General features: G+C 45.3%; 3 protein-coding genes across 4 annotated transcripts in view; 2 read left to right on the top strand and 1 right to left on the bottom strand.

The window, feature by feature from the left end:
- The window catches only part of abcc8 (ATP-binding cassette, sub-family C (CFTR/MRP), member 8), a gene marked incomplete at both ends in the record, with an annotated part of 72781 nt that extends 66105 nt beyond the window's left edge, over positions 1-6676 (top strand). The window contains 11 exons of the mRNA XM_080545350.1: positions 15-107; positions 319-421; positions 879-992; positions 1598-1718; positions 2419-2549; positions 2791-2869; positions 3120-3228; positions 3893-3996; positions 4849-4982; positions 6023-6085; positions 6539-6676. Of these exons, the coding sequence (XP_080401476.1) occupies positions 15-107; positions 319-421; positions 879-992; positions 1598-1718; positions 2419-2549; positions 2791-2869; positions 3120-3228; positions 3893-3996; positions 4849-4982; positions 6023-6085; positions 6539-6676 (1189 nt within the window). The remainder of the gene's footprint in view (positions 1-14; positions 108-318; positions 422-878; positions 993-1597; positions 1719-2418; positions 2550-2790; positions 2870-3119; positions 3229-3892; positions 3997-4848; positions 4983-6022; positions 6086-6538) is intronic.
- A 1803-nt stretch (positions 6677-8479) lies between these two features.
- On the top strand, positions 8480-9640 carry kcnj11 (potassium inwardly rectifying channel subfamily J member 11; the record flags this gene model as incomplete). The annotated part of the gene is made up of 1 exon (XM_080544707.1): positions 8480-9640. The coding sequence occupies one exon, from the start codon at positions 8480-8482 to the stop codon at positions 9638-9640; it is 1161 nt and encodes a 386-aa protein (XP_080400833.1).
- A 2632-nt stretch (positions 9641-12272) lies between these two features.
- The window catches only part of mob2a (MOB kinase activator 2a), a 36316-nt gene continuing 29875 nt past the window's right edge, over positions 12273-18713 (bottom strand). The window contains exons 2-5 of one of the 2 annotated variants that reach the window (XM_080545283.1): positions 18254-18414; positions 17054-17147; positions 13158-13282; positions 12273-12773 (exon numbers count right to left, since the gene is read on the bottom strand). In XM_080545283.1, coding sequence (XP_080401409.1) covers positions 12451-12773; positions 13158-13282; positions 17054-17147; positions 18254-18414 — 703 coding nt within the window. In that variant the 3' untranslated portion in view covers positions 12273-12450. The remainder of the gene's footprint in view (positions 12774-13157; positions 13283-17053; positions 17148-18253; positions 18415-18713) is intronic. The other variant, XM_080545284.1, reaches the window with a different exon arrangement.

Genomic DNA, 18713 nt, shown 5'->3' with positions numbered 1-18713 from the left:
TCCCCCCTGGTCAGGGACCTACATCAGTTGGATGACAGCACCCAGCTCCCTTTACTGTCCCACTTCTCAGAGACAGTGGAGGGCCTAACCACCATACGCGCCTTCAGGTACAGTCAGAACATTATGCTCACGTTCACACTGACAACCTGTAAGGTTCATTACAACTGTGATTATATCGGTTGGATCATGACTATCATTAGACAGATTTTACGGCACTTCTGTTTGACGGTACAGAGTACCTTAGAACGCTCTAGAAGGTGTTGAGGTGTTTTAGGATCTAGCACCAGAATGTTCTGGAATGTTCTGTGTCTTTGACAGGTATGAGCCGAGGTTCAGGAAGAGGTTACTGGAGTTCACTGACGCCAACAACATCGCCTCCCTCTTCCTCACCGCAGCCAATCGCTGGCTAGAGGTCCGCATGGTAAAGAGCTTAGTGGGTTTCTACTCTATCACAGTCTGTTCTGCTCAGGATTAGTATTTTATTCCATATTTTTCTTTTCATTTTCTTTTGTATTGGGTGATTGCACCCTCTGTAGGACTTCTGAAAATTACAGGGCATGAGAATTTAATCGAGAGCATTTTTTTATTACCAATGGCATACTAGTGACTTAATCTAACTGGGTCCACTTGAGTACAAAGGCTTTTGTAAAATACACAAATGTGTACAGAATTACATAATAGAAATAAGAAGAAGAAGCTTTATTTTACCATTGGGTTGTCTCATTATTATACATACAAGTATGATGTCTCATTGTCTTTTTATTTTCTGTTTTTATTTCTTTTTCTCGTGTAGCGCATTGTGTTGCGTCCTTCAGTTTGATTTGTTAACAGTGGGAGGAGTCTGTGTGATTATAAGTTGTTGTCGTCTTCCTATACAGGAATACATTGGAGCGTGTGTGGTTCTGATAGCTGCTGTGGCCTCCATCACCAACTGCCTGTACAACCACCTCTCTGTCGGTCTGGTGGGCCTGGGACTCACCCACGCACTCATGGTGAGGCCCACTCTGGGGAGGGAGGGGAGAGAGGAGAGGGAGGGGAGAGAGGAGAGGGAGGGGAGAGAGGAGAGGGAAGGCAGAGAGGAGAGGGAGGGGAGAGAGGAGAGGGAGGGGAGAGAGGAGAGGGAGGGGAGAGAGGAGAGGGAAGGCAGAGAGGAGAGGGAGGGGAGAGAGGAGAGGGAAGGCAGAGAGGAGAGGGAGGGGAGAGAGGAGAAGGAAGGCAGAGAGGAGAGGGAGGGGAGAGAGGAGAAGGAAGGCAGAGAGGAGAGGGAAGGGAGAGAGGTGAGGGAAGGCAGAGAGGAGAGAGAGGGGAGAGAGGTGAGGGAGGAGGAGCTGATGGAGTACAATCTGTGCATGATTCTGTGTATGTTTGCTTGTTTCATATTTTCCCCTTCTCTCTCTCTCTACAAATGTATGATAAATTACTTGTCTCTTGGGTGTATGTTAACGATGAGGGTTTACCTTTCTCTCTCTCTCTCTCTCTCTCTCTCTCTCAGGTGTTTGTATGACGGTGTTTTAGCTCTCTCTCAGGTTGATGCTGGACAAGTAAAAATTATGCTGTTTTTTCCTGTACCATGATGCTGATGTTGTATCTTTCTCAGGTGTCTAACTACCTGAACTGGATGGTGCGTAACCTGGCTGACATGGAGGTGCAGCTGGGATCAGTCAAGAGGATCAGTGGCCTTCTGAGGACGGAGCCTGAGAGCTACGAGGGACTGCTGAGTGAGTACCACACTACCCTAGTACCACATCTAGAACCTTAAAGGCTCTTCAGCTGTCCCTATGGGAGTTCCCTTTGGAAACCCGTTCCACAGAAGGTTCTAAATGGAACCCAAACTGGTTCTACATGGAACCTATAAGGGTTTTTCAAAGGGTTCTCCCAATACAAAAGGTGTTCCTTACTGGGGACCTGTTCACAGTCTACTACCTCACTACTAGAGTACTACAGTAATGGTCAATGGACTGCACTTATATAGCGCCTTTATTGCTGCTCCAAAGCTGCTCCAAAGCACTTTACAACGGCCTCTCATTCACCCATTCACACACCAATGGCGGCAAGCTGCCATGCAAGGCGCTGGCCCGCTCACTGGGAACAATTTTGGGGTTCAGTGTCTTGCCTAAGGACACTTTGACATGTGGCCAGCCGGGGCTCGAACTGCTGATCTGCCAACCTTGTGATCATTAGACGGCGACTCTACCTCCTGCGCCACAGCCGCACCAAAAGCATGTACATCATGGTACAATAGCATGCTAGTAATAGCATTCCAGTACAGCAGGCATGCTAGTTGTAGCCCAGGGGCATATAACCTTGAGTGGGGAGCGTGTACTGTACCTAAAAAAACGCAGGACTGTGGAAAACTAAACATCTGCATTACCCACTCTCTCTCCCTCTCTCTCTCTCCCTCTCCCTCTCTCTCTCCAGCTCCGTCCCAGGTCCCAGAGGGCTGGCCCCAGCAGGGAGAGATTCAGATCCAGAACCTGAGCGTTCGTTACGACCCCACGCTGAAACCTGTCCTCAAAAATGTCAACGCTCACATCAACCCTGGACAGAAGGTACTGTCCACAACAGACACTATAAACACACAGAGCCAGGATGGGGGGATAGACTTGAATCATCAGCAGTGAAAGTGACCGTAGAGCTGTGCTTGTGTTGATGATGATAATGAAAGATGAGGATGAAAATGGTGGAGATGATGAGGATGATGATGATGATGGTGAAGACGATGATGGATGATGATGGTGTTGATGATTGTATTGATGTTAAAGAGGCTGTGCTCTCCTCCTGGATTTCTAGGTGGGGATCTGTGGCAGGACAGGAAGTGGGAAGTCTTCCTTCTCTTTAGCCTTCTTCCGCATGGTCGACACATTTGAGGGTAAGTACTGCGGGTTGTTACTATGACGATATTAAAGCTGACAGTACTGGTTCACTCAATCAGCTGATCATCTCCATCTCAATAAAATGTGTCTTTTGAGGGGAGATTTTTCCTGATGATTAATACAAATTTTGTTCAACAATCATATCAAATTCCTTCTTTTAAAATGAACACATAATATCAGAGAATCAGAAACATTTAGAGGATTTGGTTGACATGCTTCTTCAACGGTTGCTTTGTCTCTAAACAGGGCGGATAATCATAGACGACATTGACATCGCCAAGCTTCCTCTTTACACGCTGAGATCTCGCCTCTCGATCATCCTCCAGGACCCCATCTTATTCAGCGGAACGATCCGGTAAGAGATCCCTCACTCCATGGTTAAATGGTTTAGTTTCCTACTGCTATAGCATAGTTTATTAAGAGAAGGATACCCAGACGTCACTGGTGAGGCATCATTACATATCCCAACATCCCTACATCATTAAACACCATCCACTGTAGACTTGATTTGGAGCTGTTTCTGGAGAGAGAGAAAGGAGGAAACGATTCCCACTTCGAGTACAGTAAGTGGGTCAAGTGACACACTGTTGGAGACATCAAAGAGAGTTACAGTACTTACTGTGTGGGTTGAGCTGCCTGCTGGCGGAGCAGAAGAGAGGGAATAATAGGATTTTCTCTCAAACTGTGAAACTGATTTATTTATTATAGGACTTGGAGTTGCGTGGGTCTCAAAAGTGTTGTCGTGTTGACATGATTCATGGCTGCTGAGACAGAGCTGTACTGTCTTCCTCTAGTCAAGTAAAGTCAAACTTTGGTGCGTTAAAAAATAATATCAATACATGTTGATAAGAAACAGCGTTAAGAAAACATTGACAACAAACAAAGACTAAAAATGAATATCAGTAAGTAATTGATAATGACTTGGATAGAACAACAGTTTCAGTATGTCCTGGTTGTAGATGCTAATACAGTCTGGACTGATTTACTCATGTGGGCGTGTACTCTGCTGTGATTGACAGGTTTAATCTGGACCCTGAGTTGAAGGCGACAGACGACATGCTATGGGAGGCCCTGGAGATCGCCCAGCTCAAACTTGTGGTCAAGACCCTGCCAGGGGGCCTAGGTAAGGAGTGTGTGTGTGTCTGGTGTGTGTGTGTAGGCAGCTCCTGCTGTCTTTAGTGCTTAATTGTAGCACTCATCTCAATGAGATGTGCCGTCCTATTCCTTTACAGCACTCCCAAGTCCCAACTCATATGACTTGGAAATCAGTTGATCTGTTCAGCACCTGTTCGGAGTTGATCTCTATGATGAACCCTGGTGTTTTGTACGAGGAGGAAGTAATTTTCAGCCCAGAGATGCCCTGATCAATCTCTCATCCTCTCATCCAGTGTCTGATCAGTTGGAAAACGTGGCTGCATCATTTAAAGGCAGCGCAGAGGCAGAGGTGTCTGCGCTTTAACATTATCTATCTACGTGTGTGTGTGTGTGGTAGCTATACACATGGGACAGTGACAGAGAGATGGATAGAGTTACTCAACCCTACAGTGTATGCGGGTGTTCACTCTAGTGTCTGGTCAGATATAATAGTACTTTAATTAGATACTATTAAAGAGATTAATAGTAATCACTCACCGGCACGTTTATGGGAGGGTAACTATGGTAACTTGAATGAGTTGAGAAATCCCATCTAATGCGGTCAAGCACAGTTATTATGAGGTCACTCACAGCTCTTACATCATTTTGAAGCAGTTAGTGTACCAATGTAAGGCCTTGTATTTCCCCCACTTTACTGTTATGTCGTGTTATTTCCCATACAGTCGTATTATCCCTTTAAGTGTAATGTACTGTACAGTCAGTTTTGTTTTATTATGTGTTACAGACATTAGGTCACAGCACTGTGAAGTAGAATAGTCATTTTTGGTAAAGTTATGTCGCTAAAGTGTTGCTGTTTGTTTGTTTGTTTGTTGTGTTTCAGACGCCATAGTGACAGAGGGAGGGGAGAACTTCAGTCAGGGCCAGAGGCAGCTCTTCTGTCTAGCCAGAGCCTTCGTCAGGAAGAGCAGCATCCTCATCATGGACGAGGCTACGGCGTCAATAGACATGGCCACGGTGAGTGTCTGTGTGTGTGTGCGTGCGTGTGTGTGTGTGTGTGTGTGTGTGTGTGTGTGTGTGTGTGTGCGTGCGTGCTTGCGCATGCGTGTGTGTGTCAGAGAGAGATAGGGAGGGTACCATCCTAACTAAAAAGTGGCAACAAAGGATACTGAGAGAGAAAGGGGAGTGAGTGGGGTATTATGCAATGCTATTCCTGGTGTGCGGGGGATGGGGGTAGGTAGGTATAAGGCAGAAAGGATGGAGGAATTGGAGGAATACAGGAGACGGATGGAAGGATGGCGGGAGCCCTAGGGGAAGTGGGAGAGAGGGGGAATGGAGGCTCCTTAGATGAGCTCCTTTCTTCATAGCATGCTGGCTGCACACACACACACACACACACACACACACACACATACATTGGTTGGCTGCACACTCACCCCCTTAAATGACCTGTCACAAAGAGAGACCGCACTGGCTCTCACTGGCACCGCACTAGGCCTGCGGTAAAGGAGTGTAGTCACTTCACTGGGAGAGACGAGAGACACGACCGGGCGACCACCGATGAGAAGTGATGGATCTGCTGGATGAAAAGGGTTGAAAGGGTTTCTTTTGGCATGGCACTGGAAAATGATTGTGAATGCTTCACAGAGCCCATAGTACACACTGCTGAAAAAAAGAAACATATATAAGAATGAGATCATCCTAGTCAGGGCTGAACTAGGCGAATGCCTGGGGGGCACTACATTTTAACATTTAAATAATTTTGTCTCTATGAATTTCATGTCTCTATGAAAATATGTCTCAGCCTACTGTCTATTTTTGTCTTGAAACCGTTGTTGTCCATATTTTTACTGTTGAATGTGTGGGTGGTGATGAGACAGTACTGGTGGCTTAATGTGGTGGTGGTGGCGCCCCTAAAAAAAATTGTTTTGGGGGGGGCATCAAATCATACTCTCGCCTAGGGCACCTAAATGCCTAGGACCGGCCCTGATGCCAGTGCATATCAGTAGAGCTCTTACGTGACCTCCTCCTCCTCCTCCTTTGTTCTCTGCCCACAGGAGAGCATCCTACAGAAGGTGGTGATGACTGCCTTTGCTGACCGAACAGTGGTTACTATAGCAGTAGGTATCACCCCAGTGCTGTTTCAATGTTCCTGTCTCATGTTCGCAATGCTTTTAGCTCCTACCGGACAGTCTGACCTTCATGTAGTGTGATACTCGCAAAAGGATGCAAGGTGAAGGTTGCTGAGAAAGCGATAGTCCTGGTGTTGTGGCGTTGTGTACCACTGGATGACAGATGTGAAGGAGAAACTTATGAATTCCAATAATTCATATAGTGGCCATTATGTATAGTAGTACACTAATATAGTAGAAATAGTATGGTCTAGACACCTACTTCCAACAGACTCGAATTCTGACCATGTTTGGTATAATGCGCCGCCCCTGAACACACATAGACCATACATCTCTATAGTCTTTGTGACCCTAGATAAATAAAAGTTGTTGAATACTGCCGATATGTTTAAACCACCTGACCCTATCTATTCTATCTCCCCCCGTCCCCTCCCCCTGTAGCACCGTGTCCACACCATCGTGAACGCAGACCTGGTGATTGTGATGAAGAGAGGGATCATCCTGGAGTACGACCGGCCCGGCGCCCTGCTGGAGAAAGACGACAGTGTCTTCGCCTCGTTCGTACGAGCGGATAAGTAGACGAGGAACGAGGAGGAGGAACCAGGAGAAGGAGGACGACATTCAAAGTGCAATTGTACCTTGAGCTATATTATTATTTTGTATTTTCTAACTGTGTATCATATTTGTACATAAAAATGTGGATTATTTGTTAATAAAATACATAAACATACATTTGACGCAGTGTTTTTCCCTTGAGTTAAGTGAAAGGAAGCTCGTTTTTGTATGACTTATGAGCCTACGTGTCATCTTTATATGACAGGGTTCACGTTACATACAGTATTGACACTTGGGGGTGCCGCCCCAGAAATAGGCATCTGTATACCCAGCAGGGACAGACATGTAGGAGTGACCAGGAACAGTGATATCTTGTTGGGGGATAGGGGTAGGGTCGGGATTGGGGCCAGAGAAGGGCTATGGGTTGGGGCTATGGGTCAGAGTTATGGAATGGAATGGAATGGAATGGAATGGACTTTATTTGTCATTGCTACAGTACAGGTACCAAACAACGAAATTTAGGAGGGGTGGCTCCCCTGGTGTTAGGAAAGGAAAAAGAAAACACATTTTAGAAAAAGCATAGATGCATAAAATCACAAGAAGGTAAGGAGCTGGTTTACATCAATAAAGGCTATGTACACAATCCACTGTACTATACTGCACAGATAGTCAACTAGGGTTGTCATATTGCACAAAAAGTATTTTTTCCCATTATTTTAAAGTGTCACGTTATTATTTTAAAGTGTCACGTTATGGCACGTTATGGCTTAGGATCCATCGTTAAATGTGAGTGGGTGTCACAGTGCCTGGGACATGAGAGGGCCTGCTGCCTGCTGCAGCCGAGGCTAATTTTATGAACTGTCCGGGGGGTGCCCTTATTTGTATGCCTACCCTCATGAAAATAGCATTGGTGGTATGCTCGACAATGAGTTGCCTTTATAACTGAATATCAATACTTCTTAGAAAATATGTCTATACATGAGAATGGATGAATACTGAATGTATTAGGTTAAAGTTCATTGATACCCACAGCCAGAGGAGGACATTCTGGATGCCACCAGCATGACAAGGTGATGTTTCAAATCAATCTATACAGTGGGCAGTTATAACACTGTAGTCTCATACCGTGCCTTTATACAGTAGGAGAGTAACAGACTTATATGCTCATATTTCAATCAGGAAAAAGGGACAAAAAAATGTAATGGAAGGAGGAACAGTTTCTTCTACATACACAGTCAGTGGAGAACGCCTTCTTAGCACCCAGCTCTCCTTACCCACACACACCTCTGCTTTGGGAACCAACCCCTCGCCCCTCATCCAAAGAAAGGCTTTGTTTTTCTCCTCTGCGACACTTATGTTATTTTCTATCACCATGCTTTAACTACCTTGTTATAAGTTCGTGAGAGAATTCGTTTTTCTTCTACTGAGGAGTGCGAGGAACCGGTGAGTCAAGTGCGACAGAACAGATAGAGCAGTGAGCACTCCTACTGCGACTCTACTATCGGGTTTCAGAGCTGACTGACTGCGGCAGCTGAGGTGCTGAACGGGGGAATCTTCTCATGGGACCTCGGCGGCTGTGCGCCTGATCCGAGGGCAATGTGAGCGGCGCACATACCTCCAGAAAACAGATGACAACACCACACTCTTCCATGCTCGGGCTTGGACCAGTTGTCACTCGGGCGAGGAGGACTGTCACTGGAGCGCCCTTTGGGTAGAATTACGCACGGGAGAAGAGGAAACCCCACCTTTCCCCAGGACACATAGAGGTAGCTAATCTGCACTCTCAAAAAGGCAAAGTGGCCCCTGGGTGAATAGTATGGGAGCGCTATGTTGTCCCGAAAAGGACTTCCCGAGGATTACCTGCTGACACGTTTGGCTGAGGATGTCCCGCAGCCCAAATTCAGGGCGAAACCGAGGAAGGCTCGGTTCGTCGCCAAGAACGGGACCTGTAACGTGGCCCACACGAACATCCGCGAACAGGGACGATTCCTACTGGACGTGTTCACCACTTTAGTGGATCTGAAATGGCTTCACACACTGGTCATTTTCACCATGTCCTTCCTGTGCAGCTGGCTGCTGTTCGCGATGATCTGGTGGCTCATTGCCTTTGCGCACGGGGACTTGGACCAGCAAGGTGACGACTTTGTCCCGTGCGTAACCGACATCCACTCCTTCTCCTCCGCGTTCCTCTTCTCCATAGAGGTCCAGGTGACCATCGGTTTCGGGGGGCGCATGGTCACCGAGGAGTGTGTGTCCGCGATCGTGATTCTCATCGTGCAGAACATCGTGGGTCTGCTCATTAACGCCATAATGCTGGGCTGTATCTTTATGAAGACGGCCCAGGCGAACCGACGCGCCGAGACGCTGATCTTCAGCAAGCACGCGGTCATCTGCGTCCGAAATAACAAGCTCTGCTTCATGTTCCGCCTGGGGGACCTGAGGAAAAGCATGATCATCTGCGCCACCGTGAGGATGCAAGTGGTGAGACGGACCACCACTCCGGAGGGCGAAGTCGTACCCCTGGACCAGATCGATATCCAAATCGACAACCCCCTGGGGACGAATGGCATTTTCCTGGTGTCCCCGCTCATCATATGCCACACCATTGACAAAGCCAGTCCGTTGTACGAACTCTCACCGGCGGACTTGCAGCACGAGGACATCGAGGTGATAGTGGTGTTGGAGGGGGTCGTTGAGACCACCGGGATCACCACCCAGGCCAGGACGTCTTACCTGTCGGAGGAGATACTGTGGGGGCAGCGCTTCGTGGCCACCATCAACGAGGAGGACGGCATGTACGCGGTGGACTACTCGAAGTTCGGTAACACGGTCCGGTTGCCGACCCCGAGCTGCAGCGCTAAGGAGCTGGACCAGGACGGGGGCGTCATAGCACGGTTAAAAAAACAACAGCAGGATGGCGCCTCCCCGCGGGAGGATGTGAGAAGGCGGCGGCTTTTAAAGCAGCAAAGCACGATAGTCAATCAGTAAATACCTTTTGTAAGGAGTTGATCATCTATTATATGCTTATTTGACAATGAATGCATTTTATATACAGTACAGGCCAAAAGTTTGGACACACCTTCTCATTCAATGTGTTTCCTTTATTTTCATGACTATTTACATTGTAGATTCTCACTGAAGGCATCAAAACTATGAATGAACACATGTGGAATGATGTACTTAACAAAAAAGTGTGAAATAACTCTAAATATGTCTTATATTTTAGATTCCTCAAAGTAGCCACCCTTTGCTTTTTTGTTGTTAATAAAATATATAATAATAATATTATATATATATATATAATAACATTATTATTAACACATATTATATTTAATATTATTATATATTTTATTAACAACAAAAAAGCAAAGGGTGGCTACTTTGAGGAATCTAAAATACAAGACATATTTAGAGTTATTTCACACTTTATTGTTAAATACATAATTCCTATGTGTTCATTCATAGTTTTGATGCCTTCAGTGAGAATCTACAATGTACCAAATAGTCATGAAAATAAAGGAAACGCATTGAATGAGAAGGTGTGTCCAAACTTTTCGCCTGTACTGTAGGGAATGAAAATAAGAGTTTTTATTATTAATAGCTAATCTTATATGTCTTATATTTAAATGCAATATGTATGTCTTATAATAGCCTGCCTGATAAGTGTGCACCATCATGACTGCAATGTGAATGCACTACTCTATAACTTGCGCCTTAATGATGTCTCCAGTTTTACCCGTCCCACTATGCATGCATCAAATACCTTCTACTCAGGATGCTCAATCAATACAGATGCACATGTATGATGGAATGCTGTGAAGATTAATTAAATGAAGTTATACAACTACCTGTATTTGAGAATATATGCAACTCTCAAGTCTGAGGCAATACCTTGTGTGGGTGCACTGAGTGAATCCACAGTATGATGGTGCGCTGATGTGGTAATGATGACTTGATCATCCATGTTTTCTTATGCAAGACTTAATAATAAGGAATAAACTAGAAATGCCTCTTGACTAGCACTGGGTATATAACGTGTGCATAGAAGATATGCAGTGGAGTGTTCTTTACAAGCTTTATTACACGTCTCATCATCATCATCATCATCATCATCATTATCATCAACAACAACAACAACAACAACAATAACAACAACACCACAAAACACAATTTAGGACAGGGTGGCATTTTTGTCTTTTATTAGATTATAATCCGCAGAGCTTAAAATATTAAATTGCTTTTAACTTAGTTAATAATTAAAATACATAAAAATGAAAGCCAGAACTGAAGAACCCTGCAAAAAAAAAAAAAAAAAAAAAAAACTTAAAATAAATAAAATAAAAGGAGAATTATAAACCCAATCCTCCTGGATACAGAGGCTATGTCTGACGGAACCCGCTGGCCACTCTCTGTACAGTGAAGTTCAAGCAGACTGTGCATTTTCTATACATGTGTAAGGATGCCATTATTATATTTTACGAACTAGTTTCCTCTTTGATAATTTAAAAATAAAAATAAATCTAATTTTAAAGGGAAAAAATAAAAACAAAAAGACAAGGGCTGGGGTGGGGGTGGGGGGTATTGTTCAAAGACAACAGGGCTTCAGCAATACAGAGCAGTAGAGACTTTCTTCTACACCATCACTCTCTCCTATTCCCACCCTCACTCTGTGGGCCTGCAGACATTACCAATGTCTTTGTCCATCTCCTGTGCTGCTGGAGAGGGCGTTGGGGGCGGGGGTCTCCACCATCCTCCCCTACTCAGATATGGGCACCAGTCTGTCTCCTAGAAACGGGTCTGGTCAGATTAAATCTAATATACAATCTTTATACCTCTTCTCCATCTCCCTGTTTCCGTGGCGATGCAACCCTGTGTTCTATACTGCCCCTTGCGAGTGGGCTCTGTGATGAAGCTGTTGAGAAGGTATACACCAGATGAGAACGTGACTAGAGTAATACAAGAATGACAATATTTGAAGATTTAATGGACTGGTAGCAGTTTTGTGGATAGAGAGAATGAGAGAGAGAGAGAGAGAGAGAGAGAGAGAGAGAGAGAGAGAGAGAGAGAGAGAGAGAGAGAGAGCAAGAGAGAGAGAAAGAAACATCTCTCTGGCAGCAGTGACTTGTGTTCTCTCAGGTCCTGAGTAGGAAGCGCTTTAATCATCCCCAGATAAACAACCCAAACAGTGATTGGCTAGTATCGCCCCACCAGGCAGTAACATGGCTCCCTACTGGCCAGCGTAGTGGCCATTCCCCCCTACAAGTACTCCACCACTAGGGGGAGCCAAAAAACCCATAAGGTTTTCTCCACACAATAACAACACTGTACAATAGTATGTTGAAGCAAAAGCAGAGCCACCATCCTGTACTGTATGTTAGGCAGAGGACAGAGGGAGGGGAAGGGCAAACATAAAACACTGTCCCCCAAAATGAGAAAAAATAAAATTAAAATAAAACTGAATAAAACTTTTTCAACAAAAAAAGTAAAGTAAAATAAAACATACACACAGTTTGTTCCTAGTTTAAATTGCAGAGCGGATGGGAGGGATTTGCCCCTGGGGGGGAATGCTCACGCCATTTCCCGCTGGCGTGACAAACCCCTCCCGCCAACCCACCCCCAAATAACCCTCCCCCCTCCTTCCGGCTGGTTGGTTGGTGTTGTAGCGAAATATAAGGGTAGTGGAAGGTCTCTATGTCCTGCTGGCGCCATAGGCCTTAGGTAGGGGGCCAGGCTTTCTTTCCTCTCCTCTATCTTATCTTCTATCTTCCCCGGGGCTGGATTATCGGGGCGACCCCTGCTCATCTCTCCGTCACGTGATTGTGTGAGGAGGGGGAGGGGGCCGAGGTGGGACTGGAGGGGGCGGGGGCGGGGACTGGCACCGCCGGGGCGGGGGCGCAGAGGATTTCGGACAGGTCGTCCATGATACAGGTCTCCTTGGGGTCGACCAGGTTGAATTCCCTTACGAAAACGATGAAATGTGCATACAGAGTGTTCAAGTGGCCCTGCAGGTCCAGGGCCACCGTCTCCTTAAAGTGAGCCCAGTAGAGGTGAGCCAGGACGTGGAAGAGGTACCGGCAGATCTTCTTTATCAAAACCTCAAACGAATTGGGGAACTCTTTGCCTGCATGGAGAGAGGGGGGTAGAAGAAAGAGGAGTGTAGTTAGAAATCATGTTATTTGCTGAAATGTAACATATTTATTAACATGCTTTGATCTCAGATGGCTGTGCAGCATAATTATCATTCATATAAAGTGTGTGTGTGTGTGTGTGTGTGTGTGTGTGTTGTTTTCGGAAACAAAAGCATTGCTTCGGTCCAGGAATAGACTAGTAGTTTTACTGTCCAATCATTTTACTAGGCCTACATCAGGCAGTAGAGGGCAGCAGTGGCACATTTCAGTACAGTTGTACTCAACCTCTGGATTTTGGGATAGAGAGCGGTGAACATGGAAGCCTGCAGTACTGAAGACTGGCCACAGTGCCGGGCCAGAAACCATAATAAACTCACCGTATTTCGTAGGGAATATGTCCTCGTCTGTAACCAGCTTCTGCACCAGGCTCATGACGAAGTCGACATACTGAGGAGCAGTGCACTTTGTCTTCTTCCCCCTCTCATCATACCAGTAGTATATTCTGGAGATACAGAAAAAGAGGAAGAACAATGTTATTCTTCATGACTACTATTCATTGTTTACATAACAATGTGTACATTTGTTATGTATGTTATATGTTACGTTATGTTATGAGAAATGTAATACTTGGCTTAACCCAAGATCAGTCACTTTATCTAGTCAGTCATTGAGAACTACAACACCTTTGTTCACCTCACTGCATCTATCCTGCTATGAATACCCTTGTCATGACGCTCTGATTACGACATTATGGGGTGAGGTAGCTTATGAATCAAGGGGGTACATTTCTAGAGACTGAAAACGTCATTCATTAGCCTTCGCCATGCTGAAAGATGACAGACCCTACATGACGTCAGCCGAATTCCCAGTGTTTCTTCACCCTGGACAAAGCCAAATTCTTTCTGAAATAACGTGACGAGTGACTGTGACGGTGTGCTTGTGGACCTGCTAGACAGGCTTTCAGGACAGCGGCGACTCCCCCACCACCTCCTAACATAGACATGTTTGCATATTTTAATTCCAGTGGACTTAGTGAACCCCTTGCCCTGGCCCTTTCATTTCCTGATTGGGCCAAATTCTCTGCAGTCTCAGAGTAACGCGACACTGATCCCTCGGTCACTCTCCTGGTCAAACATTTCCGGAGGGGTGACCCACTTAGACGGCGGCGTAACTGAAGGCCGCCCCTCAGGGCTAGTGGCTGGGTATCAGAGGTAAGCAAGGTCAAACAGCAAGGAACCCAACAATGCTAACTACGCTAGTAGGACACAAGGAGAGACCAAGGAGATAGACTGAACAGCAGAGGGTAGCTGATGCTAATGCTATTAGCTAATGAAGCAAACTGGGTACGAGTGCTGATGGAGTAACAAAACGGGAAGGATATCAGATCTAACAGGCACCAAATTAGCTGACAGGGCTTGTCAGGGATGGTCAAACAGCAAGTAAACAATCAAGTTAACAAAGTAAGCAGATAAGAAAACAAACAGGGGCATTAGGCCTACATAGAACCAATGACTACAAGGACCAGCACTTTTCCACTAGAGACTGGGTCATATTTTTGTGATGTGGTGATTTTGTTTTGTGAGTTGTGTTTCCACCACCCAGGGTGATTCTGAGGAGAGCAGGGTTAGCAGCAAACTATCGACATCGTCAGAAATGTGTCCTACAAGTTTCAACCTCAAACCAGCATGACTACTTGTATCTGAAACCAGTCAATCATTTTTCTCCAGTGAATTTCTAGTCATAACATGACTTTTTTTCTAGTAGTAAAATGACTTGTAAAGTAAAATGACAAACTAGCAAAGTAGTTATGTGGTTGAATGTGAGGAATTTATTTAGTTTGTAAATGTAAACTAACAGTTTAGGCTATATTGTGTTTTCTTCCTTTTGTAACATAACAAATAGTAGTCCCATAGATTAGCCTAGCCAAACAATGGGAGGACACAGTACACATCGCTCGCCTACCCCCCAAACCCCACTAAAGTCCCCCAAAATCCCCCAGAAATCCCCCAAATCTCAGGATAGGACCGTGGCTTCCTTTGGGCCATTCTCATAGATGGAAACACAAAAGTCTGAGGCTTTGGGCTAAGCACTAGTGTCAAAGGTGACAGTAGAAAAGCACCATAAGACACCTAGGGCCATAAGAAAACTAGACAGGTCTTTACTGGACCTTTCTCCTTTTTAACTTGGATTTTCGTTTTACCTCTTGATTGTCTATTTTATTTTGTGGGTCCTTAGAAAAGGCATTCTAAATGCAATGTATTATTATCATTATCATCAAAATGTAACAAATCTAGTTACATTCTAGTTATATAGCCGTTAGCCAAATAGCCATCAGGGGTAAGTAAAGGTGCTAACTGATTAAGAAGACAGGCCTAGCCAGGGAAACAAAGTAGTTGTGTTAGCAGGGTCTAGGAGGCAGTGCAGTAGACATTACAAATCCTATGAGCTGTCGAGCTCCGACCACTCTACTAACCCTGCAGGAGGGACCTGCCGACCACAGGACCAGGACAGGGACTGTTACTCAACTACAAACACCGGAGGTTGTGTCTGTGGGAGATTGACTCGCTACCAACAAAGAAACAGACCCAGACATCCACCCACTCCTAAATAGATTCTGTTACAAAGACGCACAGACACAAACTACCAAATGGGCCTGCTTTCATAGCATCATGGAAACTCCCCCCCCCCCCCCTAAAATAGTGCATTTAAGCTTTGCCTGGGGCAGGGGGCATTGACTCTGTTACTGTGTCTCAGTCCCAGCCCCTGCAGTGGAGTGCATGCCAGCCAGGCCCTGGCAGGAAAGGGCGGGGTACAGCTACTGTGGCATACCATAGACTGACTGGAGGACCGCAGGTCCCTCCAGACATGATCGTTATTACAGCCTACGGTTCTACGCCTTCATCGGGACGTCGGGAGCATTTCAGTTCATGTGACTTTGACACGGGAATAGCGTTTGATTGAAAGACTTGGAGTTTTTCCATAACAATGTGACCCGAGGTACATCGTTTTGTGTCAAAGACTACAAATATAGGCTATATTTCTATATTTAGAGGGTCCTTTACAATTAACATGGTCAATTACCTCCTCTATGGACCCCAAATAGTCTGGTCCTTGTTACTAGTGACGCCAGCTGGCATTCTACAGTACAACTAAATAGGCCCACAGATATGATTAACTTTCCCACAGCGCAGGGTGTCACCAACAGCAGTTTGAGGTGACGAGTGGGAAAATGTAGTCATTCTAGAAAGGTTAACCTGTGACATGTCCGTCACCTGACGGCAAATCTATCACGAGGGCTTTGTCACCTCCGACGGCAGTTATATCTATTTGTTTCCTCTCTGCCATTGTCATGTTTAACTCGTGTGTGTGTGTGTGTGTGTGTCTGTGTGTGTACGTGGGTGTGACTATGTGTGCGTGGTTTAAATGTGTAATCACGTGTGGGTGATCTGGTTTTTCCAGCCTTAAGTATACACTTTTCTAAGACAAGGGCTCACACCTCCTGACAGGGTAAACACTTTACCGTAAAGCGACCTCCCCTCTGCTACAGTGGGATGAATAGGGCTCCGTGTTATGACTGTCTTTTACAAGCAGGGGTATGCCATGTCATTCTATGGAGTAGACACAGTAGCACTCTCTGAAGAAAGCAATCGGCATTCCTTTATTAACAACTAAGCCTGAAGAAGGCATTTTAAGACCCTGTTTGGTGACCTTTGGTAATAACTATCTGAATAGGATTATGACATGAATAATAAAGACCCCTGTTGGATACCCTTAATCTATTCCTGTGAGGTAGACCTTATCTATCTGACATCAGAATACACAGGCATAAAACGGCGGCATTTCAAAGTCTTCACCGATCGGTTTGATATCACTGCATCATCTCGGTACTTTGTGTTCAGTGACCTCAATTCTCTAGATACCAGCACAAAGCACCACAGAATGGCTCCGACAGTTTGAGAATGCTCGCAGCATACTCTACATTCCCTGCCTTCACTCCCTAGCATTAACCTCGATAATATACCACATCACCTTTCCTCCACTGTGCAGAACTGATGGAGAACATGTGAGCGAATGAATGAACAAATGAACGAAGGTACAAACGAACGAATGTACAAATGAACGAATGTACGGAAAAAATAAGGAAAGAAGAGGGTTAGACCAGCAGTCCTGGGGTCAGGAGGCTTCTGTTGCCTCATGGAGGAATCGTTGATGACTTAACCAATGAGACACCAGTGCACTGATAAATAAACCAATGGCGGTAGAGATTACTTACGTGCTGCAGGCCGTCATGGCTTGACAGGTGTCACCAGTGCAGAACTCTGAGATGGTGCTGTACTGCAGGTTTATAAGATTGAAGAAGGTCGTCGCTGCGGGGAGACGAGAGTAACACGTTAAACTCAGTAGTAAACACTGTAGTGCATTTTGTAATACTGTGTATTTCACTAGCAGCACTGCTGTATAATGAATGGGACAACACCAACCAGGTGAAACCCAGCTATGGTAATCTGAGCTATATATAATATGACACATGGCTTGTTGTCACATCATGCTTAAGATACACTCTAGATATACAACTTAATTGAACAACTGGTATTTTCACCTCCAGGGAAGCTGTTTCGGTTTCAGTCACACAGCAGCACAGTGTCGTGGAGTTACTGTATTTCGGTTAGGCAAAGAAACCACTTCTCTAACAGGTCAAACATCATTGCATCAACCATAACCTACAAAACACTGTATGATCAGGTTGCCAAACCTCAGTCAACACAGTGCACACGAATCATGATGGTGAGTTCATTTTCACCGCCTTTCTGGAGTTGAAAACACATTCTTCAGATAAGACCGACATTGTTTGTGTTCAAAAACAAACTTGATTAGCGGTTGATACAAGCGCGATATGGACGGGCTTGCATAACTCCTGAATTCACACACCAAAAAATGCGTTCGCAAGCAAAAACATGTTCCATCTGTTTCACATAACACTGTTTGAATGGCTAAAAAAGGAACGCTTTTTTCATCTTCTTCTAGTAGGCACCTGGCTGCTCGTTCCGTTTCCAAAACAAGCGCCGAGAGACAGACAAAATAAACCCCCCCCGGAGACTCACACGGCATCAGATAAAAACAACGCGTGCGAATAAAGCGCTAAAAACAAGGTATTAAAGGAGCTGAACTATGAACTAGATTACTGTGAACTATCAATAACAGATTAAATAGTATTAGATAACGTCTATGTATTGCCTGGGCTGAGTGGCTATAAAGACGCTGGGTTTTAAACACAGCGCTTGGAGAACAGACGATGAATTAACATATCTGGAGGATGGGATTTAGGCCAACTACTTCAGTTGCACAGCGCTGTGCTATTATTCATAGTAATCCATACTCAAGATAAGAGACGGCGATAAGGCAACAATTTAGTTGCCGAAGTACTTGACTAAGTAATGCCTCTCCCCCCCTAAACCTTTGTCATGTGACTCACTGTTGCTGGCGAGCCATTCGTTGAGGTCTATCTCCCGAGGCAACACCACCAGCTCCTTGAGGTCAAAGTCGATGACGCGTACTTTAGTGAACTCCGCCTCCAGGTACTGCTTCTTCTCCTCCGCCTGAGGCTTCTTCCCATTGGGCTTCGTCTTTGACTTCCTGTAACAGAACAGGAAGAAGAGGAGAGGGGATGGGTTAGCGGGGCGATGTCGGGGCAGAGAGGAGAGGCGAAAGGACGATAGGAGGAGAGACGTAGGAGATCTGAAGACTTATGTGACCACCTGGTAGAACTCCTGTTGTTTTATGGTTGTAGAGTCATTTTCGGGTGAATTACACCACTTTAAAACAGTGGCAACATTACTCTAACCCTACCAGATATCCATGTAACTAACTAGAAAGAGCGAGAAACTAGAGTACACATATTATTGTAATACGGTATTAGTGTAATGGATGCACGT

Source organism: Nansenia antarctica (genome assembly GCF_963989245.1).
Source record: "Nansenia antarctica genome assembly, chromosome: 14".
NCBI lineage: Eukaryota > Metazoa > Chordata > Actinopteri > Argentiniformes > Microstomatidae > Nansenia > Nansenia antarctica.
Note: the sequence above shows the minus strand (reverse complement) of the source record. Positions and strands in the feature narration are given on the sequence as shown.